The following is a 26,191-nucleotide window of genomic DNA, read 5'->3' on the forward strand; positions in this document are numbered from 1 at the left end:
AATGTCCTGGGTAATAAAAGATGAGTTCAGAGTAGAAATAGAGGGGTTATGTCAGAGAAGGGAAAAAACTCTTCATCTAAGACTGGTTTTGACCAACTGTTCCCTGACTCCATTTCTATTGACACAGCACACTAAAGCTTAGTAGGCCAGAATCTTACTGTTTCTTCCAGAGGCCCTTACATAATTTCTAAGAACAAAGATCAGGTAAAATGCAATTTGCAGAATAAGTGATGTCTGGCATATAATAAGTACTCAATTTAACAATTATATATTGATGACCTAATACGTACCAGGCATTGGACTAGATGCTAGGAATAATGGTGGACCATAAATATTGACTGACAGAAGCATGAGTTCGCTTTTGAATATGAAATATATACCCCACATTCTCAAACTAACTAATTATACATAACCATCAGCTATGGCCACTTAACTTTTGCAATTAAGACGAACCTAGTACTCAATAGTTTCTCAGATCTGCCTTGGCTTATTTTCATTTAACATTTAACAACAGCAGATAATGTTGACGTGAAAAGAGCACACTAAACATAGGATTACTGTGAAGATTAAATGAAATAAATGCCAAATCCCAGGTATTTAATATAATTGATCAGTCTCATCTTTATTATAGACTGTAAGTTCCATGAAAACAGGCACTGAATTTTTTTTTTTCTTTTTTTTGAGATGGAGTCTCACTCTGTCACCCAGGCTAGAGTGCAGTGGCATTATCTAGGCTCACTGCAACCTCTGCCTCCCAGGTTCAAGCAATTCTCCTGCCTTAGCCTCCCGAGTAGCTGGGATTACTAGTGTGTGCCACCATGCCCGGCTAATTTTTGTATTTTCAGTAAAGACTAGGTTTCACCATGTTGGTTAGGCTGCTCTTAAACTCCTGACCTCAAGTGATCCACCCACCTCGGCCTCCCAAAGTGCTTCGATTACAGGCAAGAGCCACTGCAACCAGCCGAACAGGCAGTAAATTTTTACATGTATATGTAGCTTTTAGATTAGTGCAGTAGGGCTTCAGTTCACATTGATAGGCTGAATGAGTAATATGGATATTATTACTCCAATTTTTCAGATGAAATTAATACTCAGAGAGATTGAATAAGCTGCTCACTTTCTCAAAGCTAGTTGCTGTAAGAGTTAGGATAAATGACCTATTTCTTTTCTTTTATTTTTTTTTTATCCTATGTACAGTCATTCCTAATCAATAACATACTTCTAACTCCACTGTGCCCTAAGGGCTTCTCTAAAGCATGTAGCATGATACTGAGCACACAGTAGGCCTTCAACAGTTGCCACTATTGATGTCACTCGTCAGTGGTGTGTTATTAGTTTATTACTGCCTTATGATAAACTTCTCCATTGGCTTGCAGGTACAGAGAGCAGCTCTGCTGCTGCTCCTCCAGAGTGCGGCATCATCTTCCTGCTCTTCCTTCCATTTGCTCTATTGGCTCCTACTCCTCTCCCACTGAAGAAACTGTAGCTTTCCCCAGGGCTTAGGCCCAAGCCCTGCTGAACCTCTATCTCTGTGTGTTTGTCTGCATGTCTGCAATTACTTCAACTCAAACTGTACCCACCAACGACAAGACCCTTAGAAACTGCCAAATCCTCATTGCTGAGTGATTTCCGTACTGCTACTGCTGCAGAAAAAGAAGAAAAAGTCACATCCTTCTCACCAAAAACTAAAGGGGGAAACACAGAACCAGGGAAATTCTGTAAGCAATGGTGAACTGTTTATTCAGGGCTCCAACTCTGCTCTTGCACCTGTGCCCTGCTGTGGCACAGTCTATAGTTTTGAACTTTGTATAGTACAATGCTCAGCAAGAAGAAGAAGTTACCTTCTGGTCTGAGAGCCTCCTGACCAGTCTTGTCAGACTGAAAGATATTGGCTTTGCTCTATCAAGGTGGCTTCTGTCCTGTGCTAAATGACTTTATATTACTGATATGTAAGCTTCTGAGAGACTTATTTAGACTTCAGTATCACTGGCCATTAGATGCCAGTGATGTGTGGTGAAGTTGCTCAGGGTGTGAAGCCAGAGAATTTATGAGAATCCAAGTGTTCAGACCTACTTCCCAACTCCAGCACCCAAGAAATGGGCCTCTAAAGTAAAGAGCTTTGCAACTGTTGCTACTGCTGTATCACAGTCCCATACTGAGAGAGTCAAGCTTATAGATTTTGGACCTACTGTATAGAAATCTCAGATCGTTTTGTGGCTCCAGAACTATGTCTAGAGTGGTCTTAACCTTTCTGAGCCTCCTTCCAGACAAGTAAATTGGGATAAGGTTACCTGCCTCATGGTGTTGTTATAAAGTCAAAATGATATAAAGTATATGAATTGCTTATAGTGAGTGTTAAGAAATGGTGCCCATTATTATTGAAACAAGAGGACCTCTGAAAGAATGCAAAGTCAATGCCTACTGGCTCTTTTGGTCAGTTGGCTGAGAAGAGCATGTGAGGTCATAAAGCCAAAGTCCAAAGGGAGCTGAATTCTCCCTGCCTGCAAGAGAGGTCAAGAATGTGGTGTAGTTGGTTAAGTTGTGAAGGTTCCACATGATTATACAGAACTTGCAGGCCTTCGTCAATTTTCCCATAATGATTAAGTCTTTCAAAATAAAAAAGATCTTACGCATATACTTCATACAGCAAAAGAGACTGGGAAATTGGGGGAAGGTGTCAATAATAGCCAATGACTACATATTTCAGATACTGTGTTAAGTCCTTTACTTGTGTTTCCTCATCTAATTCCTTGTCTTCCATGGCAGATCTAAGCATTCCCTCCTTCCAGGCGCCTGGGTCTTCCTGGCACTATGAATTGAATAAATTATTACTCCTATCTTAGAAACAAAAGGAAATGATGGATCAGCAAGGCTAAGTAATTTGCCCAAAGTTACACAGCAAGTTGGTGGTACTGAAACCAACATTGTATGGTTCTGGCATCTTTCCTTCATATCTGGGAAAGGGAAGGCCAGGGAGCCTGTTTTTCCTGAAGAAAGAAGACAGGACCATCACACTGAGGAAGCCAAGAAAAGCAGTGCAGGAAAAGCCGGGCAAGTGCAGTGTTCCAAGAGATGTAACCAGAGAAAAATCTGTGAAGTTTCCTCACAGGGACTTTCTCTGGGTGGATTCTAGATTCTGGGAAGCCTTGGGCTTCCCAAGAAGTTTTTGGCAGCACATGGTCCAGTCAAACTACATACTCAATACCCAGAAGAGAGAGAGGAGAAAATCAAGAACGGACAGTTTGTTGCCTGGTGGCCTGGGAAGGTCCCCATATTGAAAAAATTCAAAGTAGACTAAACAGTGCAAAGACTTTTCTTTTTCACGTCAACATTGCAGAGGTTAGCCAGAAATTAAAGCAGAGGAGGTTAGGAAGAGACAGGAAGTAGAGAGAGGAAGGAAGTGCTTTTCTCCCCACCACCGTCTTCTCTCTAGAAACATGTTTGAATAAATTGGAGACATTCTCCAGTCATTGCTGCCCAATGGAGCTTTCCAGTGACAAAAGGCTCAGGTGTGGGCTGGTTACACAAAGGATCTGAAATAATGCTCAAGGGCCCTGTGCTTGCTGGTCCTACCTTCTTGGAGTCCTGAAGACTGAAGTGAGGCACAGGAAGAATTGGAAAAGATGCATGTCTACCCATACCTCTCACTTCCTAGGAAAGAGTCAGCTCTGAGGGTATACTTCTTACATGGCTCTAATCCATGATAGAGGGGTCTACTTGGCCCTCTTATTACCTGTCAGTATCTGGGAAAGCAGGCAATAGAATCAGCATCTATTCTGTAAGCTCCAGCACAGAGAAGACTTAAACTGATCTCTAGTTACCTTCAACAGACAGGATCCCGTAATAAGATTTCTGAAATGAGAGAGAGAGAAACAGAGAAGCCAGACTTTCCACTAGGTACCTCAGAAACAAGAGGAACACAGCAAAAAATAAGGATGGACTCTGATATTCAGTGTCCAGTGATGGCCTCTTCAGTGAGGATTAGCGGCCCCCTCGGCCGGGTGGTGGCTCACACCTGTAATCCTAGCACTTGAGGAGGCTAAGGAGTTCGAGACCAGTCTGGGCAACACAGTGAGATCTTGTCACTATTTTTAAAAAAAAAAAGAAGAAAGAAAGAAAGAAAAAAGGATTAACAGCCCACTTAACTCATGTACTATTTGATACATTATTTTCCAATATTGTCAGATACTGGGAGCTTGTTCTCATCTCTACTAATCTTTATCTCTTCAAAGCCCTACCAATCAATTCCTTTAATACCTAGCTCAGAGGTGACATTCCTGGTGAATCCTGCCCTGCATACTTAATTAATCCTCCATTTGAGCTCTAGGTGCCTTTTAATAGCCAAACTTTCTTATATGTCATGTAAAGTTATTCTTAAATTATTGAGCCAATAAATTTAAATTTACTTAGAAAACACAACTTTGACAAAAAGAGAAAAATGAGTCAGCTCTAATGCTACTACCCAGAGATAAACAGTTACTGTGGCCATGTATATTTTCTCAGACTTTCTGGTGTCAACTAAAGAAAAAAAAAATCAAGCTTGTAAAGAATTAAAGGTAGTTGTATTTAGAAGTCTTACTGAGGACTATAGACTGAGGCCTAGAGCCTGAGAACAGTCCTTCAAAGAGGTTCTGTCAGACTGCTCTGAAATAGTGTTTTAGCTCAGTTTATATATGGGTTTTGGAGGTTTAGTACGTGTAAAATCACATCAAACGTGTGCAGAAGTTACATTAAAGGAGAATCACACCGAAGTTTGGGTGTAAGAGTACAGCTGGTTACAGATTACAGAGGCGTCATCACTAACCCCATCAGATGTTACCTTACGTGTAAGAAAAGGCAGGGAATAGGGTCATTTATCTTTTAAGGAACTTAGTGACTCAGGCAAGAGACACTGTGGGGCCATGTGCTCTATCTTGCTTTGCCTTCAAAGCATCTTTCTGGAGAGCTGCACGTCGTCAGAGTTAAACTTTGTGAAATTATGCTGGCAAGCAGAAATGAACAGACATGCCTCCTTACGTTTGCTATGTTGTCTCACACTGGTTTTCTTTTTCTTACTGTTTCATCAAGCAACTTTTCTTCCATTTAGCAAAATATCATAAGCATCTTTTGTGTGTATCTGTATCTATTTCTATCTGTATCAGTATTTCTGATACTTAGTAGTCCACAGCATTTTTAATAGCATCATTATAGTACATATCATATTTTACTATAGTTAATCTTAAGTGGCTAGCATCTACATAGTGCTTACAATGTACTGGGTCATTCTCAGTACTTACATGCATCGATCCATTTAATCTTTGTAATCCCAGGTGGTTGGTCTAATTACTACTATCATTCAAATTTCACAGATAAAGGAATCTGAGGCATAAAGGGCTTAAGTAATTTTCCCATGATCATACAGCTAGAGACTTTAGAGCTGTAAGAGCTAGAATTTGTCCAGCTAGGCTGACTCCAGACTTTTAACTACTATGCAATACAACCTTAACAGTCTTTAACTGAACACCTAATAATTGGCAGTTTCTTCAAATATCTTATCCTTTAACTCTGCAAGTTGCAAAGAGCATGAGAATTTTGTGTGGAAGCCACATTTGCCTAATCCTCAACCCCACCCACCACTACCACCACCGTGCTGTCCTTGCTAATTAGCCAAGTATCTGTCTTTCCTCTCCTTTGCTTACTCCCCAGATCATCAACTCCTTGAAGTCAGGTAATGTGCAGCTTTCTTCATTTTTATAACTCCAGCACCTGGCATAGTTCCTGGACTACAGTTACCATGTAATAAATGTTGGAAGAATAAAGGTCGGAAGGGGTTTGGTTTGACTGATAAAAAGCAAGAAAAATATTTTTCATGAAAATATCAGATACCAAATTCTATTTAACACTGGTTTAAATAGAATTTGCAGACATGATCTGGAATTTTCTTTGTGGACTTTGCTCTGTGACACAAAACAAAACAAAAAGCTTAAGTGCAACTTTGGAAATCTCTAAACTCTTCTGAGGTCTGTGGCCAGGGGAACCAACGTAAGCCAGTTATGCTGTGGATTGCTGCGGTTCTCTAAAAGGAGGTGTGAGTTTGGGCTAATTCTCACCAACTTCCTACGCTTGGGACCTTTGTTCTTCTCTACTTTCTACCCCACTGTGGCATGCTCTTTTTTGTAGGAGCTCATTTTATCTCAATATTCTTTTTCAAAACTTCCTTTTGTCTGGTGGTTGATATTATAGCAACTGGCAAATCACATCTGTTTTTTCACAGCAAGTCTGGTGCTCTGCAAGTCACTTTGGACGACTTTTTTTTGAGACAGAGTTTCATTCTTGTTACCCAGGCTGGAGTGGTACGATCTCAGCTCATTGCGACCTCTGTCTCCCGGGTTCAAGCGATTCTCCTGCCTCAGCCTCCCGAGTAGCTGGGATTACAGGCATCCACCACCATGCCTGGCTACTTTTTTTGTATTTTTAGTAGAGACAGGGTTTCATGTTGACCAGGCTGGTCTTGAACTCCTGACCTCAGGTGATCTGCCTGCCTTGGTCTCCCAGAGTGTTGGGATTACGGGGGTGAGCCACCATGCGTGGCCTGGATCACTCTTTATTGCCACACCCAGTTCCACAAAGTTTGTGACCAAAGAGGGCATATGTACGTTTTAATAGCTAGTTTTTTCTTATGCGCGGTTGTGTCATAAAACCTTTCAGCTGAATGGGCTGCTTTGGTATTCCGGGTTTGGGATTTCTTTTTTAACAGTTTACTGCAGCAGCCATTCAATGTTTCCTCCTACTCTGTAACTGTCCTCCTCATTTGAATTTCTCCTCTCTCTCACTGCTGACTTTGTAAACTCTACAGAAATAGGCAAACTTTGGTTTCAGAGGAGGGCTGTCCCTGGTGGGTAAAACTGGCACAAAGCTGAATTTGATGAAACTGAAAGAAATATAGCACCAGTAAAAAGGCTTCAGCACACAGCAACCTGTACTTGCTTGACTCTCACAGTCCCACAAGAGACAAACAGAGTGGGTGGGAAAGATCTGAGTCTGTCAGTTTGCTGGGGGTGGGGTTGAAAAAATTTTGGGGGTACTTTCCATGGCTCATAAAACACAAGGTTTCACCGGCAGGAAATTGCCAAGAAGTTTGCTGTGTCTTTCTTTGCTAATTGCAAACTAGAAGAGGTAGGTTTACAACATCTCAAAATCCCCCAAGTGATTACAGCACTGTATAAGCAATTGTAAGTCTTCCAAACTGAGCCAGAGAATAATGGCTACTGTTTATTGAGCACTTAAAGGGTGCAGGCACTGTGGTAAGTGCATCACCTAACCTGGCTTATGGAAACCTCACTCTACTCTGAATGATACATGCATGGCCATCCTGGCTTTACAAGTGAGGAAACTAAGGTACAGAAAGAGTAAGTGACTCGCTCCCTCACATATCATACTACAGTCAACTGATGGGCAGGAAATAAGCCTAGAAAACTTTCTTCAGATCCTGCAACCTCATCACTGAGGTGAACACAGTTGACTCTTATCGTTGGAGGACACATTGACAACATATTAATAACACTGATTTCAGCTGACGTTTCTCTGAAGCGTCCAGAGCTTTACAGTTATTGTCACTGAGTAGTACTAAAACAAGTATCATTTATTTATTCTCTAAATGCTTATTGAACACTTACTATCTGCTCTTCACTGGCAACTCACCATGCCAATGCAGTTATTAGTAACTAATTTTTATTGAGTTAAATTTTTCACATGCTTTATTTCATTTAATCCTTGCACATATTTAAGGTAGGTGCTGTTATTGTCAGCTAAAGAATTGAATTGTATGGAGGTTATTTGTCAAACACTGTTATCTACGCTGCTGTCGTAAGTGGTGAAGCCAGGATTTGAACCCAGTTTGATATGACCCCAAAATTAATGTTTTAAAGACAAAGTAAAATTGTGGGTTATCCATAATTTTAAATTACAATTAAATTTAATTGGGCATTAAATTGGGGAAATGGAAAAAGGGGAAGGTACATGGAAGAAAGGTCTGAACTACTGTACGCTATTTTAAAAATTTCCTCAATACATTTTTACAAATAGGCTAGAGAATCTCCTATTCAACATCTTCATTTGCCGTTTTTGCAGCTCCTGATTTATAGACCAAACATTCTATTACTCTAGAGTGAAGTGTACAAACCTGCTGTTTTGGCAGCTCACCAACCACAGAGCCCGGGACTCTCTGCAGCTGGCTATTTTTCTCTTCTTTCGATCTTCAGGGACTAAACTTAGTGCTTAATGAGACGACATGGATGCACTCAATTCTGCAGGTGATCCATGTCAGAGCTAACGCACATTCATGTAAATGAAGATGGTCCCAGGAATCCAGAGAAACCAGATGATTCAATTAAATATTCTACATGTTTCCTTAAGAAGGAGTTTACAGTGACAGTAAGATGCCTGAACTACGACAAACCTTCTATAGAAGACGTTTCCAACAGTTTAGATTTGGTCATTTTATGCTGAAGCAAGTTAAGTAGATTTTGCCATTGGGATGAGAAGCTGTGGGATCCACTTTGAACTTGACATGCCACCTTGTGGAAATTGGAGGCAATAAAAAATGTGGCCATTGAATACTACTCTATGATAATTGTATGATACAGGCTAACATTTATTGAGGGTTTACTATGTGCTATGCACTATGTGGAACACCTTTAAGTGTTACTTATCAAAACAATCTTAGGAGGTAGGTACTATTGTTCTCATTTTAAAGAGGAGTATGTGGCTTAGAAAGGTAATTGCCTGAAGTCCGATGCATAAAAGGCAAAACGGATGTTCGTAGAAGGGTTAGAGGGTTATGTCAGTGTGGCTTTTTTTTTTTTTTTTGTCTGCAGAATTATCTCACGTGATCACTAGTCTCTTCAAGTTCTCACCTTCTTCATCCTCTCTCATGCACAGATAAGGTTTTTTGTTTTTGTTTTGTTTTTGAGACAGGGTCTTGCTCTGTCACCCAGGCTGGAGTACGCTGGTGCGATCGTGGCTCACTGCAACCTCAAACTCCTGGGCTCAAGTGATCTTCCCACTTCAGCCTTTTGAGTAGCTAAGACTATAGGTGCACACCACCATGCCCAGCTAATTTTTAAATTGTTTGTAGAGGCGGGTCTCCTTTTGTTTCCTGGACTGGTGTCAAACTCCTGGGCTCAAGTGATCCTCCTGCCTCAGCCTCCCAACATGCTGGGATTTGATGTGTGAGCCACTTTGCCCAGCCACAGATAAGTTTTAAAGTCCAGATGACCTGGATCTTTTTTTTTTTTTTTTTTTTTTTTTTTTTTTTTTTTTTGAGACGGAGTCTCGGTCTGTCGCCCAGGCTGGAGTGCAGTGGCCGGATCTCAGCTCACTGAAAGCTCCGCCTCCCGGGTTCATGCCATTCTCCTGCCTCAGCCTCCCGAGTAGCTGGGACTACAGGCGCCCGCCGCCTCGCCCGGCTAGTTTTTTGTATTTTTTAGTAGAGACGGGGTTTCACTGGGTTAGCCAGGATGGTCTCGATCTCCTGACCTCGTGATCCGCCGGTCTCGGCCTCCCAAAGTGCTGGGATTACAGGCTTGAGCCACCGCGCCCGGCCATGACCTGGATCTTAAGACTTGGCTTTCCCCCTGTGTAACCCTGGGCTAGATACTTAACCTGAGTCTCATTTTCCTTATCTGCAGAACAGGGGAAATATTGACACACGTAACCATGCTCTGTTTCAGAAAGTACTTAATACATAAGTGGTGTAACAACTCTGAGGATAAATGAGATCTAAAATAAAGATTCACTGTATTAAATGCCTTTTATGTGCTGAGCACAGTTCTAATCTAAGCACTAGGCATCGAAGATAACAGTGGCCCTGGGATGGGATAAATTCTAAGGCAAAATAGTAGTTAAGAGCCTGGACACTGGAGTTGGACTACCTGGCTCTTACAGTGATATGTTACTAATTTCTCTAAGCTTCCATTTCTATATCTGAGTTAGTATCTACATGGAAGGTCCCTTGAGGATTAACAAATTAAAATATACTACACTGTTTAACATAGTACCTCATACATAGTAAGCACTCAATGAGTATTAACACTGATTTAATGCTTCGTGATATACTTACTCACTACATCACTTACACCAAAATCATGAAGGCATACTTGACTGACACTTGCTTACTTTGAATACCATGTTTACTCAATTTTGTCTCCCAAATATTTAAGTAGTTTTTTTTTCATTATCTCCTGTCATCATCTTAGTTATGACTGACATTTATAATATTGATTACAGAACTAACTTGCCAAATGGGCTCCCTGACTCAAGCAATCCTCCCACCTCAGCCTCCCAAGTAGCTTGGACTACAGGTGTGTGCCACCATGCCAGGCTAATTTTTGTATTTTTGTCAGAGACAGGGTCTCACTAGGTTGCCCAGGCTGGTCTCGAACTTCTGGGCTCAAGCAATCCGCCTGCCTCAGCCTCCCAAAGTGCTGAGATTACAGGCATGAGCCACTGCACATGGCCAGTATGATCGTTTCTATTCTGGTCCAGGAAAATAACTCTAAATGGAATTTTTTTCACCTCTTCTATTTCATATCAGTCAAGGTATTTCATATTAGGTCCCACTCAAAGATAGCATGAGGGATTCTTTAAATGCATAGTTTTGCCAACTCAAGAGAAAAGGAAACCTTAGAGGCTTGATTCTAAATGCCCATTCTGGGAAAGTAGTATTTAGCATGAAGCAACCATAATTCATGCTTGCCATTCAGACAGGAAGTGGTTAGATTAATCTTTCAGCAGATGTTTTCTGAAAGCTGAAATAACTTCTCATGCATTGCCACTCCTGTAGCTTGATCACAACTAGAAAGGGTAGGCCAGGTCACATACATCTTCATCTTACTCGTTTCTTAAAGAAAAGTGTGATTAACAAGGTGATAAACTGAAGCAGTAACAGCTTCTATATAGAAACATGTTTTAAAATATTAGTTGTTGGCACCAGGCATCAAACAATGTTGGCAAGCTCTGAAAGCAAACAAACAAATTACTTTTAACAAAACCAACAATTTTTATTATCTTGCTTTATATTTAATGGATTAGAACTATAAAAAGATTCTTACTTTGTAAGCAGAAATATAAGTTGGATAGTATTTGCAGATCCTTAATACCATTTTAAATTTCATTTATGACCCGCTACATTATAAATGAGATGCTCTAAAATAATAATCGTTTTTGTTGTTGTTATAGAACAATGAGAATTCCTGTTAGGAACACAGGTTACTGTTTACATTTGCTTGTTCTCTTAAATAGTATGAGAAAGAAGTAAGGTGGAGCTGTTGGGAAAGCCCATCGTGGACCTTTGGAGATTATCTTCTTGGTTCAGTCATCTCCACCACAGATTTTTAAGAGTGTGATTTCATAGTCTCCAGAAGTATCCGACTGCAAAGAACAAAATAAATGAAGAACAAACACAGTATAAATAGTGGGAGACCATAAATGAATCAAATCCTATAGCACTAGGGAATTCACCTGGGTGTGAGACTCATGAGCTATACCATTTAGTAAAATGTACCTGCAATTCCATCAGTCATTCATACCTGAGTGCAATTATGTTCTGATCAGGATCTTCTTCACAGTAAACAACATTTAGATTCTTCTTGATATATTGTAGTTACATGTCAATTTGGGTTTAATAAAATAAGATTGCATCACTTACATAACATCAATTTCTAAAAAAATTCAAAAGATTATAGTTTTAATAATATTTATCAAACACTTGCTATTCAAAAGGCTTAATGTGTATTAGCTACTTTAACCCTTTTAAAAGCTCTCTGCAATAGGTACTATACATATCCCCCATGTAATAGATAAGTAAAATGAGAAAAACAGGTTAGGAAACTTGCCCCAAATCTTATTGAGAATAAGTGACAAAAGCAGGATTTGAATCCCTGTATCCTGGCTCCTTAATACCCTGCTACACTGCCTGACTTAGGAAAGTGAAATGAACCACATTTTTAAAGAATATGTTTGTCAGTTCCTTTTCCCAAGGCCAACCAAAAATAGATTGTTGTTCAGAAAAGATACCGTGTGAGGTTGAGGCTTAAAGGGCAAAGATAGCAAGTTTGTAACGCAAAAGACTTCATAGGAGGTAAAACTTGGCTTTCAACCTGGATTGTGTAAGATGCTCACATTATTTTTATTTTATTTGAGGCAACCCAACCAGTGAGCACTTTTTATCACTTAAGTTTCATATTTGAAATGGCTGTCACTGGGGTAAATATTAGAGTAAGTGGTAATATAAAGGAAGTCTCAGAGAAGGCTCATTTAGTGAAGAAGTTAAGCATTACTTTCATAGTAAGACAGAATAGGCATTTATATATATTGTTCTGTTTTCTTTATTTCTTGTTCATTTGTCTGTTTCACAAAATATATGACTCAATATTCTTCATTTTTGTATAGATTTCAGTTCTTATGCTGTTGGTTTTCCTGTCTTGCTCTGCAATAGCAGAGCTGACAAGTCAACAATGCTCCAGCTTTGTATTAAAAGAGCTCCTTCTAGACATCTCTGATCAGAATTTTAAACAATTAGGCCTTCTATCAGTTAGTCAAGAAAACACATCCAAGTAGCTCAAAGTATATTTCATAGCACTAATGACTTACTTGACCTCTCCACATATCTTACATGGCTCAAAGACATCTCAAACTCAACACATGTAAAGCCAAACTCATAAACTTCCCCCAACTCCCCAAAAAGAAAAGTAAAAAAAACCCTAAAACCTGATCCTCTTGCAAGGAATGGCCCCACTATCTGTTTTCCAAGTTAGGAACTTGAGTGTCATCCTTGCTACCTTCCTTTCCTCACACCAAGATATTATACCAAGTCCCTTAGGTTTTAGCTCCTAAATATCCTTTGAGCCCTTCTTATTCTCCAGAATAAGAAGATCTCACAGGGATCTTTTCATGATCCTGATACTAACTCTTCAAGAGCTCATGCCCAGAACTCTTCAATGGCTTCCCCTTACTCTTAAACTAAAGCCAAAATTCCTTAAACATTGCCAAAAAGATCGTGCATGATCTGGCCCCTACATCCTCATTTTTCATTATGCTTCCTCCACCATGAGGCCTTTCTATTTGTCATTTCTTTTATTAGAATGTTCTATTGGCTCCCTTACCTCCATAACTTTTGCCTTATTAATATCTACTTATTTTCCAGATCTGAATCATGACTTTCTCATAGAAGCCTTTCCTGTAAAAGTCCTCCTATTATAGGATCTTTTAGCACAATGTCGCTTTCCTTTACATTAAACATAGTTGTAATTCCATAAGGACAGAAAATGTCTTCCCCCACCCCATCCCTTTGCTTATAATTATAACCCTGAGCCTAGCACATAATATGCATTTGATAAATATTTTTAATTGAATGAATGAATTTGCTGATTTCAAAGCTCTCTTTCAGCTGAACTCATCTTGCTACTTGGATTTTATTTCTCAATATTGCCCAAGGTGGACCCTCTAATCAAACAAGTGCCTTATTACTTCTTTCCCTCTTGCCTCTTCCCATACCTGTTTCTAGAGCATTTACCTTTAAGACCCTATTGACCTGGGGTCTTAAAGGTAAATGCTCGAGCAGAGTACCTGGCCCATAGGAGACACTCAACACATGCTTGTTGACCTGAAAGGCAGGCTCAAGACCCATTTCTCTAACCCTAAACGTCTTTTCTTCTCAATTCCGATATTACTAGCTCTGTACTCAACAGTCTAGTATCTAATTGTATGTTGTTTCAATTATTATCTTCCAATTGTTTCTTTATAACTACCTCAGGTCTCCACATAGATTATGAGTTGATTGTGAGTGGCTACTATATTTTCCCATAAAAAACTTGGAATTGTGCTATTTATTAAGTAAACACAGAATCTGTCCACCAAGGAAAACTACCAGAAAACATAATTTCATCTAAATTTTCCATAACATCTTCTTAATAAGTAATAAGAGGTACACACTGGTTTTCACCTCTGTTCTTCCTTGTCTTCTCCTTTCCACCAGTCACCCCCTGAGAAAGGTGTCAATGGACAAAGAAATGTCTAAACAATGGGTAGAAGGAAGAAGACAGGCAGGATTATAGGCTGAGATAATATGCAAAATGGAACTCTACCCCCTGAATTTCAAAAACAACCATCTAAAAAGATCCTGTTCATCAATAGCAAAACTATAATGAGATTACTTAATAATATATGTTAGGTAGTAGAAATAAAGAAATCTTATATTATTTCAAATTGCAAACTGAAGTTTTCAGTGATGGATTTTTCTTTTCTATCAACTACAAATAGCTTAAATGTTTTCTAATACAATAAGCCTCAATTACCCAGACCATTGGGGAATGGAGAGCCACTGGTTAATTTAATTTTCTGCTTTGCTGAGGGTGAACTGAAAGCCCTCTTTATGTCTCAACCTTGTTACTGACAATCTTTAGAAAATGTGTGAGTCTATTTTTCTGCCTTAGTAGCTACAATATGGTTAACGTTATTGAATCTTTCTCTGATGATTGAAACTATTGTGATGTGTCAGGACTGATTCAAATAGAATTGAGTGTGAGCAGTTGATGCAATTTGTGCTAAGCCCCAGGCACAGTCTGAGAACTGCCTTTTTGAGTAAGTTCCTGATTTCAACTTATTCATGCATCTCAGCATCTCTTTCTGTAAAAGTTTAGTGCAAAAACAAAAACTCTGATTAAAAAGAGAAAGATTTTAGTGAATGAATCTAGTTAACTGATTGATGTTCATTCATTCATTCATTCATTCATTCATTCATTCATAAGCCATTTGTAAAGTCAGAGGCAGGAACCTTCCCAAGATAGCTGCAGAAAGACCCAGGTTAATATTTATGCCTGGTCAAGGGTGGCTATTGCGGGTAGGGCCATAGTGAAGGTTGGACCAAAGACTCCAGCTGCTGGCAGTGACACTGGAATGTGGTCTAAGCCAGGTGTCCTCAGGGGCCATCGCTGGGTGTAAGCTCCCTCACAGAAGTAGGGCTCCAGCCTTGTAGGGGCTTGAGAGAGGGTGCTGCTGGGAGCTACCCAGGATGTCCATGGTGCATAATGATCCACAGCTTAGGGTATCTAATCAGCATAGACTCCATTCCCAGTTTTGGACCCTCAGTGCTCAGAGCAAACACTCTCTGCTTGGCTGCTGCTTCCCTCTTCATCCTGGATCGCCTTCTAGGACCCAACTCTCAGCTTAGACCTTGGAGAGTCTACCTGGGTCCAACACTCTCTAGTGCTGATTTCCCTGAGACATTCAAGGGTAGATGGAGCAGCAAAGAGATGGAGAGGTCTGCATAGTCTGCAAGTCCTCTGTGAAGACAGCCCTAAGCCTATCTTTTCCCCTTGTCAGTGTGGCCTTGGAGGCGAGGACTGTGGATTGCTCCACTCACCAATCTCAGCTTACACTTTGTTCCAGGGAACCAGCTTGGACTAACACTCTCTATCACTCATTTACTAGAGACTTTCATAGGTGGTCTGGAGCACGGAGGTAGAAAAGTAAATCAATGGAAGGCTGCTGAGCAGGTGCGGGGCTAGCTCCTTAGTTCACCACTAACTAGTTGCCATCTTCCTGTTGGGACTATGACTTTTGAACCATGAGCTTAAGGTACAGAAGCCTCTTGTACAATTTGTCAGCCTTACTGCCTTATTAATTCAAATAATTTGTAACTTATTTGAAGTTTCTATGTATAATATATCAACTGAGATCTGAAAACAATGAAAATGGTTTTCATGCTTTAAAACAGAAAGGAAGGAGCCCATTTTAGGAAGATGCTTATCCAGAATGAAAGAAACAGAAGGGACTAGATTTTTAAAAAAATAAAAAAAACTGTAAAAATTGATAAATTTAATTAAACAAGATGTGCACCCTCTGCTTGGAAAAAAATACATTCGGCCAAGTCAAAGGACAAAGAACGGACTGGGAAATATGACCAGACAAAAGGTTAGTCTACCTTATGTGTAAAAGGTCTTAGAAACTGACCAAAAAGAACAAAAACCCAAAAGAATGTGGACAAAGAATGTAAAAAGACAGATCACAGAAAGAGAAATACAAATGTTATTTAAAACATGAAAATACACTCAGTCTCACTTATACTAAGAAAAATGTATATTACAACTACACTGAGATACAATTCCTCACCTATCAGACTATGAAAACCCAAAAGTTTATCTATAGTCCCAGCTACTTGGAGGCTAAGGCAGGAGGATTGCTTGAGCCCGGAAGTTCTAGGCTACAATGTATTATGATCACACCTGTGAACAGTCACTGCACTTCAGCCTGGGCAACAGAGCAAGACCCCATCTCTAAAAAATGTTTTAAAAACCCAAAAGTTTGAAAATACCCTCTGTCCCAAGGCTATGGAGAAAGAAAGACTCATACATTCCTCATGGAATTGCAAAATGGAATTCGATTGGTAATATTTGTCAAAATTTTAAATGCATTTACATCTGTCTAAGCAATCCTACTTCTGAGAATTCATAAAGATACATTCGTACCTGAGGAAGTGGTGTATGCATTATACAACATTGTTTGTAATAGCAATAAACTGGAAGCCTGTTTGCTATGGTGAGTACAAATACACAAACAATGGAATGATATACAGCTATTAAATAAAACGAGAAAGTTTCCTATATACTGAAATGAGAAGCACTCTAAGCTGCAGAACCATGCTGTCTCATGTAAAACAGAGAGGAAATTTAAAATACATATTTTTCTTTACTTACATTGTCATAAAGACAAATAAATACATACGGTACAATATAAAAACAGGTAACCAATTTGCATATGTAATTCACAGAAGAAGAAAAATTAGTGGCTAGTACACCAAAAAAAATATTGAGTGTCTATTATATGCCTGGGATTTTAGAGCTGAAAATAAGGGACACTGCAGCTACTGTTTTAAGCTCAGACAACACATGTATGCATTGACAAGGAGAGAGAAATCTAAGTCATATATCTTTATATTTTAAGGAATATAAGAGTAAGGAGATGGGTAGAGAAGGGCAAAATATGTTTTGCTATTTTTAAAAGTAGACTTACTTTAATTGCTGAATACAGGGAATAGCCATAATGCTTCTTGAACTCTATTCGAATGTCCAAAAGGTCAATTTCTGATCTGGACACCATTATTCGGTTCAGAGTAAACTCATCAGTTCCAGCACCCTGTTAAGAAATGCAGGTGTTCACAATACAAATGTCATTGGTCACAAAGCAACATGGAGATTTATATTTATAAGAATCAGATAATGGTGTGCAAAATATTCAACTACAGTGATTCTTATTCATTATTATCAAACTTATCATTCATTATTCAAGAAATATTTGTTGAGCACCTACTCTGTGCCAGCATCATGCTAAATGCTGCAAAACAGAGATAAGATACCCATGTTAAGCTTCCAGTTTTGTAAAGAATACAGGCAAGAAAGTAAGCCATTGCACAACAGTCTGACATGTTGAAAATATTGGGTACCATGGGAGCATACTTCAGGGGGGCCTAAGAAACATTAGGGATTAGGATAAGTCTGAGAAAGTGACATTTAAGCAAGGACTAAACAGTCAACAAGGGGAAGGAGTAGGTTCATGCAGGGAGGATAGAAAGGTCCTGTAGAGGAAATAGCAGGTGTGAAGGTTTAGGGCAAGAAAGAATGCCACGTTCAAGGATACATAAGTAACAAATAGGGATAACAAGAAAAGTGTCTGGAAAGGCCAGACCTTGTTAACCATGAAATGAAATTCTGACTTTATCCTAAGTGTGGAGAGCTACTGTAATATTTTAAACATCAGAATGTTGAGATCAGATCAAATTCGTGGTTTCAGAAAATCACTTTGACTGCAGCATGAGAAACAGATTGCAAGGTAGGAGTAGAGTGAAGATAAGGGAGTAAGACTGAGGCTTTGAGACTCATCTTGAGGAGACTGAGTAATTAAGGAAAGAGATGACTGTGGCCATCCCTAGAATAAAGGCAGTAGGGATGGAGAAAATGGGAAGATTTGAGAGTTGCTTATGTAAATGGATTGACAAAATATAATGAGGTGTCACTACAGGATAATGAAAAAGAGAGATAGCGTAAAATTTCTAGCTGAGCAGTTAGGTGGATTTTGACCTAATGATGGCCAACATACTAAATGATATTCCATTCATCTATGTCCAGCAAATGCTTATGAGCATCGACTATAGCCAGGCATTATTCCATGTGCTGTGCATATGGTGGTGAAGAGAACAGATTATATCTCTGTCTGCGTGGACCTTATGTTCTAGTAGATGGAGACAGACAGTAAAGCAAATTAACTATTGCTTAAGTAAATAGTGATCAGAAATATGAAGAAAATAAAGCTGGAAATGGCGTGGAGAGTGACTGAAAGGGAACCAACCGGCCTGGTATAGTTAGGGGAGACCTCTCTCAGGAGGACAGCTGAGACCTGAAAGATGAGAAGGAGTCAGCTAGGGAAAGATCTAGAGGAGGAGCATTCCAGAGAAGGAATGGATGCAAAGACTGTGATGTGAGAATAGACTTGCCACAGTTGAGGAATGGAAAGAAGCCTGGGGTGGCTGAGGCATAGTCAACAAGGCTGGGGAGTAATGGTATGACTTCAGAGAGTTGGGCAAATTCCTGTTGGGGCCATTCTCTGGGATGACTGAACAGGGGAAGGGGAGCAGATCTGGGGCTGGGTGACTTGAGGGAAAGGATGTGTTCACTTGGGATATAACTTTGAAGGTACATGCGGGACTGCAGAAAATGGCCAGTAAAGAGATCGAGGTAAGCATCTTCTGTGCACAAGGCCCTGGCCTAGGGTCTGAGGATAAACAAGAGCCTGTACTCATGGAGCTCATCATCTGGCAGTAAAGACAGACAAGCAAACACAGGGTTACGGCATCATTAAAGGCCGCCCACTCAGCTGGGTTTATTTTAAGTAAGGCAGCTTGAGAGGCCACGGGATCTACTGGGTCTCAAGTTTGAGGTTTGGCATTCTAAAACAAGTTTTACTGCCTGCACTTACTGTGAAGTGGCGAAAATAATGTGGTCAATACTTTTCTGTATCTATCTCTATATGGATTAGAATACTATTAACCTATGAGACAAATTAGTAGACAAATTAGCTACTGTAGAAAACTAATCTAAGTGGAAAAGAAATATGACATTCTATCAACATTAAGTCATATTTTTACCTTCTCATTTTCTTTTTCTTTTTTTTTGAGACAGAGTCTCACTCTGTCACCCAGGCTGGAGTGCAGTGGCACAATCTCAGCTCACTGCAACCTCCGCCTCCTGGGTTCAAGCAATTCTCTGCCTCAGCCTCCCAAGTAGCTGGGATTACAGGTATCTGCCACCACGCCCAGCTAATTTTTGTATTTTAAGTACAGACGGGGTTTCACTATGTTGGCTAGGTTGGTCTTGAACTCCTGACCTTGTGATCCGCCCGCCTGGGCCTCCCAAAGTGCTGGGATTACAGGCGTGAGCCACCACACCCGGCCTGTCTTCTCATTTTCTATTTAAAATAGAGGATGAACTTTTAAAATCTAAAATTATACATAAATTTTCATCTTTCATACAAGTGGAATATTAGCATTTACTGAAACTTGTCATATTAGAGAAAATGAGACTGTTTTAGCTAAATACAAATCAAGCTATACCTACTTAGACAAAAAATTATTTCATAAATCCAGGTCTGTTTATTTTGAAGAGAAAATCAAGTGTCTGTGTAAAGAGTGTACTGTATTATACCTTGATTTGCTGTAATATAATTTATCTTAAAATGTTCAAATTACATTAAAATAACTAATTTTTAAATATTTGTTCTACTATTTGCATACTTCCCCAAGGGAATTAAGGGACGCTAAGAATGCACACGAACTTTCCAGACCAACCTTCAAAGCTCGATGCAGTCTTTCTGCTAAAAAGGCCGGCGTGTTCCTCACACAATGCACTGTCATAAAAAGCAAAGTAATGTTCAGCTCCACGGAATAGAAATTGGGTTAATCTATAGTAAGTAACACGTTTTTTAAAAAGATTCTTTGGACTGTCATACCATTCTACCCCCTCCCCACAACTGGCTTTTACTTGGAATGAAAGAAAGGCTGCTTACCCTGATTTTCAAAGCCTTTTAACGTCATATTTGCACAGAACTTTAGCACAGTAATTATCTCCAGCCATGGGGAAAATAAAATTACCTGCCAAAGAAACTCCCACAGCGACTGACTCATCTCTGGATCCCAGACACATCGAACACCTACGCTTTCACTGATAACTCCCTAGGGTGCGACACTGCTCAGCTACTAACATCTCGGGCTGCTGATGAACAACTCGGGCCTGACAACTGCAGCGATGTTGCTCCAAATAACTCATTAGGCACGAAGGGGCACTGGAGTTCCATTTAAAAGCAATTTTTCCCATGGAAAGAATTTTCTTTTAAATAACTGGAGTAGAATTTACAGGCTGGTTAGAGTGACTCCATTAGAACAAGTACCTGTCATCTAAATTCAGTTGCCTAAAAAAAAAAAAAAAAAAATACAATCTTCCAATTCTTTATTTTGAAATAACAAGAAAAGCAGAAATAAAACAAGAAAAAGGAGACTGACAAAAATGCAAGACTAAATGATCTTTTAAACAAAACGAAAATAGGAATAGAAAAGTCTGTAGGGAACAAAACCTATTTACAGCAACACAATTATTTTCCTAATCTTACATCTGATCTCTAGGTAGGAATCCAACCAAAAGTGAATGGATTTTATAATGAATTTTGGAGCTCAGAACAAGAATAACTGACTTTCACATCGTGGCTTATAGACTCTCCTAAGGAAAGCTAAAAGACTTTTGGCTTTTGTAAGTGATTTAAGGGAAATAGAAGGAGAAATGTATTAGAAACCCAAACACGGCATTTAGAATAAAACTGTTACATGAAGTTCTCTGACAAGAAACCAACCATTTAAACTAGTAAACTCACATTCAAGTAAGCCATAATAGCCTGATACAAAATAATGATGCCCACTTTCATCCTATTAAGCTTTTCAGTCACCTCCCTGCCAACTAGATTCGTACAATCCCTTCACGATCCTTTCTTCCCTTTAGCTTGCCTTCTGCTTTATGTTCTTACCTACTAGATTTGTTCTTTGTATCTGAAAGTTTTGGAAGGTGGCAGTATGTTTTAGTGGGAAGGAGGCTTCACCACCCAGCACCATAGGCAGGGAAGCTTGGGAGTCCGTTAGAGTTAATTACCATGACCAAGTATTCATAATTGCCCATTCCCTACCCTATTCATTGTCTTGACCACACTTTCGTCAGGCCTCTCTCCTCCCACAGGTTCCTGAACTCTGGCTTGTCCCCAGTCCCGAGCAAGCCCTAAAATGCAGAACATGCCTCTGTTGCAGCTTATCTTGAGAGTCCAGCTGTCCACCGCCAGACGTGTTTCCTGTCAATCCCCAACGATCACACCCTCGTGCTTGCCCAACATTAAAAGTTGCTGCTAAGACTTTTCTGTTGGATTTGGAAACTTTTGCACATTTTTTCCCCCTGTCTTTTAGAGACACCCAGCCGAGTCTTGCATGTTTCTGAAATCAACATGTTCTCTCTATTGAAATAGTTTTTCTGAATAAAGCCTCTCCTTACTTAAGGCTGGATTTGTTTTTATTTGGCAGCTAGTATGCTCCTATTACACGATTCTAAGATGACACAGCTCAGATGGTTTTTCATGTCAAAAACTATGTGTTGACCATTGTATTGGATTCCTTGTGTATGAAATATGCAGAGTAGGCAAATCTATAGAGACAGAAAGTAGATTAATGATTACAGGAGCCAGGGGGTGGGGAGGATTGGAGAGTGACTGTCAATAGTTACAGGGTTTCTTATGAGGCTGATTAAAATGTCCTAAACTTAGATTGTGCTGATGGTTGCAAAACCTTGTGACTATATTAAAAAGCATTGAATTGCACACTTTGAATGGATGAATTTTATGGTATGTAAGTTATATCTCAATTAAAAATTTTAAAGACTGGTTTATTCCAATGGTAGACGGAAACAGAAAATGAAAGTGTGACATATTTTGAACTTCAGTTGAATTATAAGGTCTTTTTTAACATGATAAAATAATGTGTATTATAGCCCAAATGTAATACATAATTCAATGATATATTTCCAACAATGCTCCTTGGCTCAATGAATGAGAGTTTGTACGTCTCAATAAAGTTTTTCAAACATTACGGCTTAGCAAGAACACCAAATGAAAAACAGCAGGCAGAATTAATATAAAGATTAACAATATAGGCCAGGGGTGGTGGCTCAAGCCTGTAATCCCAGCACTTTGGGAGGCTGAGGTGGGTGGATCACTTGAGATCAGGAGTTTGAGACCAGCCTGGTCAACAAGGTGAAACCCTGTCTCTACTAAATATACAAACATCAGCCAGGTGTGGTGGCATGTGCCTGTAATCCCAGCTACTTGGGAGGCTAGAGGCACAAGAACCACTTGAACCCAGAAGGTGGAGATTGCAGTGACCTGAGATTGCGCCACGGCACTCCAGCTTGGGCGACAGAGCGAGACTTCGTCACACACCAAAAAAGAAAGAAAGATTAACAATATAAAATGGAAAAAAAAAATTAATCAGTTGTATCATTACCACTGGAACAGTCTGAGAACTAATTATGAAGACTGATCTCAATTCTACTTTTTTAATTGAAGAAGAAGGTTTTCCCTTTCTTAGCCTCCTCGGCCTATCTTTTAGCAATTCAGAGTCAACAGTGAGCTGAGATTGTGGCACTGCACTGTAGCCTGGGTGCCAGAGACTCCATCTCAAAAAAAAAAAAAAAAAAAAAGAAAGAAAAGAAAAGCCACTGATATCTTTCATAAATAACCAAATATGGTAGATTACCAAACTGGCTTAGGTCTTAGTTGCGTGTGTGTGTGTGTGTGTGTGTGTGTGTGTAAGTGTGTGTGGTTTTCTATAAAGAGACAAGGTCTTGCTATGTTGCCCAAGCTGGCCTTGAACTCCTGGGCTCCAACAATCCTTCTACCTCAGCCTCCCAAGTAGATAAGACCACAGGTGCACGCCACGGTGCCTTGCCTATGTCTCAGTTTTCAACAAAGCTCAATAAAAATGACAGTAGAAAAAAAAATATTTCAGCTCTCAAGAAGTCTACAAGCTAAACACGGTCATAAGACAAATACAAACTTAAAAAGCAAAGTAAGATTTAAAAAGATGGCTGGATGTGGTAGCTCACACCTGTAATCCCAACACTTTGGGAGGCTGAGGTGGGTGGATTGCTTGAGCTTAGGAGTTCACGACCACCCTGGGCAACATGGTGAAACCCCATCTCTACAAAAAATACAAAAATAGCTGGGCCAGGTGGTGCATGCCTATAGTCTCAGCTACTTGGGAGGCTGAGGTGGGAGGACTGCTTGAGCCTGGGAGGTTGAGGCTGCAGTGAGCTGAGATTACACCACTGCACTCCAGCCTGGGTGACAGAGTGAGATCCTGTTTCAAAAAAGAAAAAGAAAAAAGACTTAAAAAAATAACTTCTTCATGCATTCATTTAACAATATTTGCTGAGTGGATTGTGTGTATCCTGGACCATGATGGGGGCTGTAGGGAGCATAAAAAGATGGATCAGCCAGGATTCTTGCCCAAAAGGAACAGGCCTTGTCACTGAGTGAAAACAAGTGCAGAGTAACTTAGTTTACTAGCACTCGAAGGCTTACCTATGGCCAACAGTAAGTCTTCAAAATGCCCAGATAATTCTCCTTTTATGCTGTCCACAATGTCCTTTTGGCTGATATTTCTGTATTCATCAAATGCTAAAAGGAAGCACCACAAAATTATTTAAAGCAACCCAGTTGAGCACATTTGAATATATTCTAGTTTTTTATTTGATACGCACAAGATCAAGTAGCAAGCTAAAAACCTCCCTCTTTAAACCATGAAAATCTGGGTACAAAAGTTTTTGTTTTTCTTTTGTTCCTTTTTAAGGAAATCATCTACGATAAACCCCAAACATCCCTAGATAATTTTCTTCAATGATCTCTCTCTTTCCCCTTCTCTCAAGCAGTAAGCATTTCAAATAACCTAAATAGTCAAATAATAAATACTTTATCTAGTAAGGTGGGCTATTTTAAATTTTATTTATAGCAGCACCTGGGAAACGATACTATAATCACTAGTCAAATATGTTTTCTCTGGTAAAGAAATCTCAACTCTGAAGACTTCCTTGCACTGAATAAATCATTTCCTAAAGCGGCATGGCCTACTTCACACCTCCCAGAAGGCATCCGAATTTCTTGATCAGTATTTGCCCCAAGCAAAACCTGTACATATGTCACCAAGTATACAGGCATATTTGGTAAGCCAAGTACATTTTCCCCCAATAAAATTTTTAAAAAAGAAATTTTGGAGAGAGACCTAGGGTTATCTGGTTTTTGTTTCTCAAACAAAGACATGAATAAAGCAACTATCACTTACTGTTGTCATTATTTTATAAAACAAATGTGATTTTAATGCCAAAAGTTAAGAAAGAACAATTCCAGAATTTCAAAGTCACAGTAATATCCTTATGTTTACTCATCGTTTCGTCAACTCAGCATAAGCTTGGTCTTGCTGTGTGGCTGTTCTGTAAACTAGCACCTGGAAGCCACAGTCAGAAGATGTTCACCGTAAATGGAGGTTTAGTGTTCTAGGTGCTGTTGCTTCCAGAACAGCTCTAGGAGATGCCATGAGCGAGAGGGTGGGTGCCCACAATTCCATGTAATAGCTGGTCTGATGATAAGAGTCGATCCATTCTACCATTTACCTTCATATCAGAAATAGCTGAAGGTTAATCAGTATTGATGTGTCAACAGAGACTCACCTGCAGTGTCTGGCTTTTCTGGAAGTGGCTAACTAGAGAGAACTGTTAGGTGGAGTGGAAGCAGTTGGGCTTCTCCATGCCACAGGAACAAGCCTTTCTACTCTCACCCTAGAGGTGGCCTCGTTTCTTCTTCCGGCCACCTCCCTCCCCCATCTATTACCTGGTACTCACTAGGTAATCTACTCAGCCTCTACGGAAAAACAAAAGTGTAGTGTCAGTACTTCCTTGAGTTACAATACAGCTTCCCCATTTTGTTTCCTGAAGTGTGAATAAATAAACTGGAACAGACTGCAATTTTAAACTTCATTTTTCTAGATCTTTGTATACTAAATGCAAAAACATTTGTAAAAACAACACACAACACGAAGGATTGTAATGTGAGTTCGTACTTAGTTTTAGTTGAGGAAAGCTCCTTAAACACAGGATCTCAGTGAATTTGTCTTCATCCGTGCCCCATCTGTTCTCACCAGCTTTATAGAGAATCTATTCGCAAGAGAATGTTATTAGAGACACAATTATTTTCTTTTTTTGAGAGGTGACATGAGAAGAATGGGAGCTGTATTTTCGAGGTCAGTGCAATCATCTATTATCAAAGTCTCTCACTTTCAGCAGACTAGAAATCAATAATTGGGCTGGCAGGAGCTAAGGAGAATGATAACTACCACTGGGGCAGGCAAACAGTTAGGGTTGGTATCCTCAAGCCTCAGGCTTCTCTTTCAAACAGGCAAAAAAAAAAAAAAAAAAAAAAGCCCCCCCGTTGGTCTATTTTTCTCCTTTTTTCACATAAATGCAAAGGCAGCCACATAGGAGAATAGGTAAAGGAAATGTTTTCCCGCTTTGTTACTGACCTGGGCATCTTTTTTGGCCAGATGCTCATCCACTTTCAGACTTTCATCTCTTCTGCCCTAAACAGGGATGACGAAAACAAGGGCCATCCTTTAAAGACAGAAGATTCTAACACACGGTAACTCAACCAGCAAGGGATCTTAGTGGTTTTTTTTCAAGGCAGGACAGGTTGCACAGAAAAATCAGGTACTCTGGGCTCCAGTTCTGTTTCTGCCATTGACTAGTCGTGAAATTTTTAGCAAATCACACAATTTTATGGGCCTCAGTTCCCTTCTCTGAAAATTCATATATATATATGAATCTTATACATACATTCATACATATATTCATATATACATCTATTCATATATACATACATTCATATATACATACATTAATATGTATTCATATATACATACATTCATATATATTCATATATACATATATTCATATATACATACATTCATATATTCATATATACATACATTCATATATATGAATATATACATATATTCATGTATATATAT

The 26,191-nt window shown here is 39.5% G+C and overlaps 1 protein-coding gene and 1 long non-coding RNA gene across 4 annotated transcripts in view; both read right to left on the minus strand.

The window, feature by feature from the left end:
- Window positions 1-11,018: 11,018 nt before the first annotated feature.
- Window positions 11,019-26,191, minus strand: part of ANXA3 (annexin A3) — a 61,082-nt gene continuing 45,909 nt past the window's right edge. For 2 of the 3 annotated variants that reach the window (XM_015138462.3, XM_028848479.2), the window contains exons 8-13: window positions 25,688-25,744; window positions 25,229-25,322; window positions 23,698-23,793; window positions 19,877-19,935; window positions 17,050-17,172; window positions 11,019-11,409 (exon numbers count right to left, since the gene is read on the minus strand). In XM_015138462.3, the coding sequence (XP_014993948.1) occupies window positions 11,350-11,409; window positions 17,050-17,172; window positions 19,877-19,935; window positions 23,698-23,793; window positions 25,229-25,322; window positions 25,688-25,744 (489 nt within the window). In that variant the 3' untranslated portion in view covers window positions 11,019-11,349. Of the gene's footprint in view, window positions 11,410-11,567; window positions 11,700-17,049; window positions 17,173-19,876; window positions 19,936-23,697; window positions 23,794-25,228; window positions 25,323-25,687; window positions 25,745-26,191 lie in introns of all 3 variants that reach the window. The other variant, XR_001444792.3, reaches the window with a different exon arrangement.
- Window positions 12,419-16,181, minus strand: LOC144341149 (uncharacterized). The gene is made up of 2 exons (XR_013417880.1): window positions 13,606-16,181; window positions 12,419-13,552 (listed from the first exon to the last, which is right to left on the minus strand). It is a non-coding gene; the product is annotated as an uncharacterized LOC144341149 (long non-coding RNA).

The sequence above is a fragment of the Macaca mulatta genome, chromosome 5, assembly GCF_049350105.2.
Source record: "Macaca mulatta isolate MMU2019108-1 chromosome 5, T2T-MMU8v2.0, whole genome shotgun sequence".
Lineage (NCBI taxonomy): Eukaryota > Metazoa > Chordata > Mammalia > Primates > Cercopithecidae > Macaca > Macaca mulatta.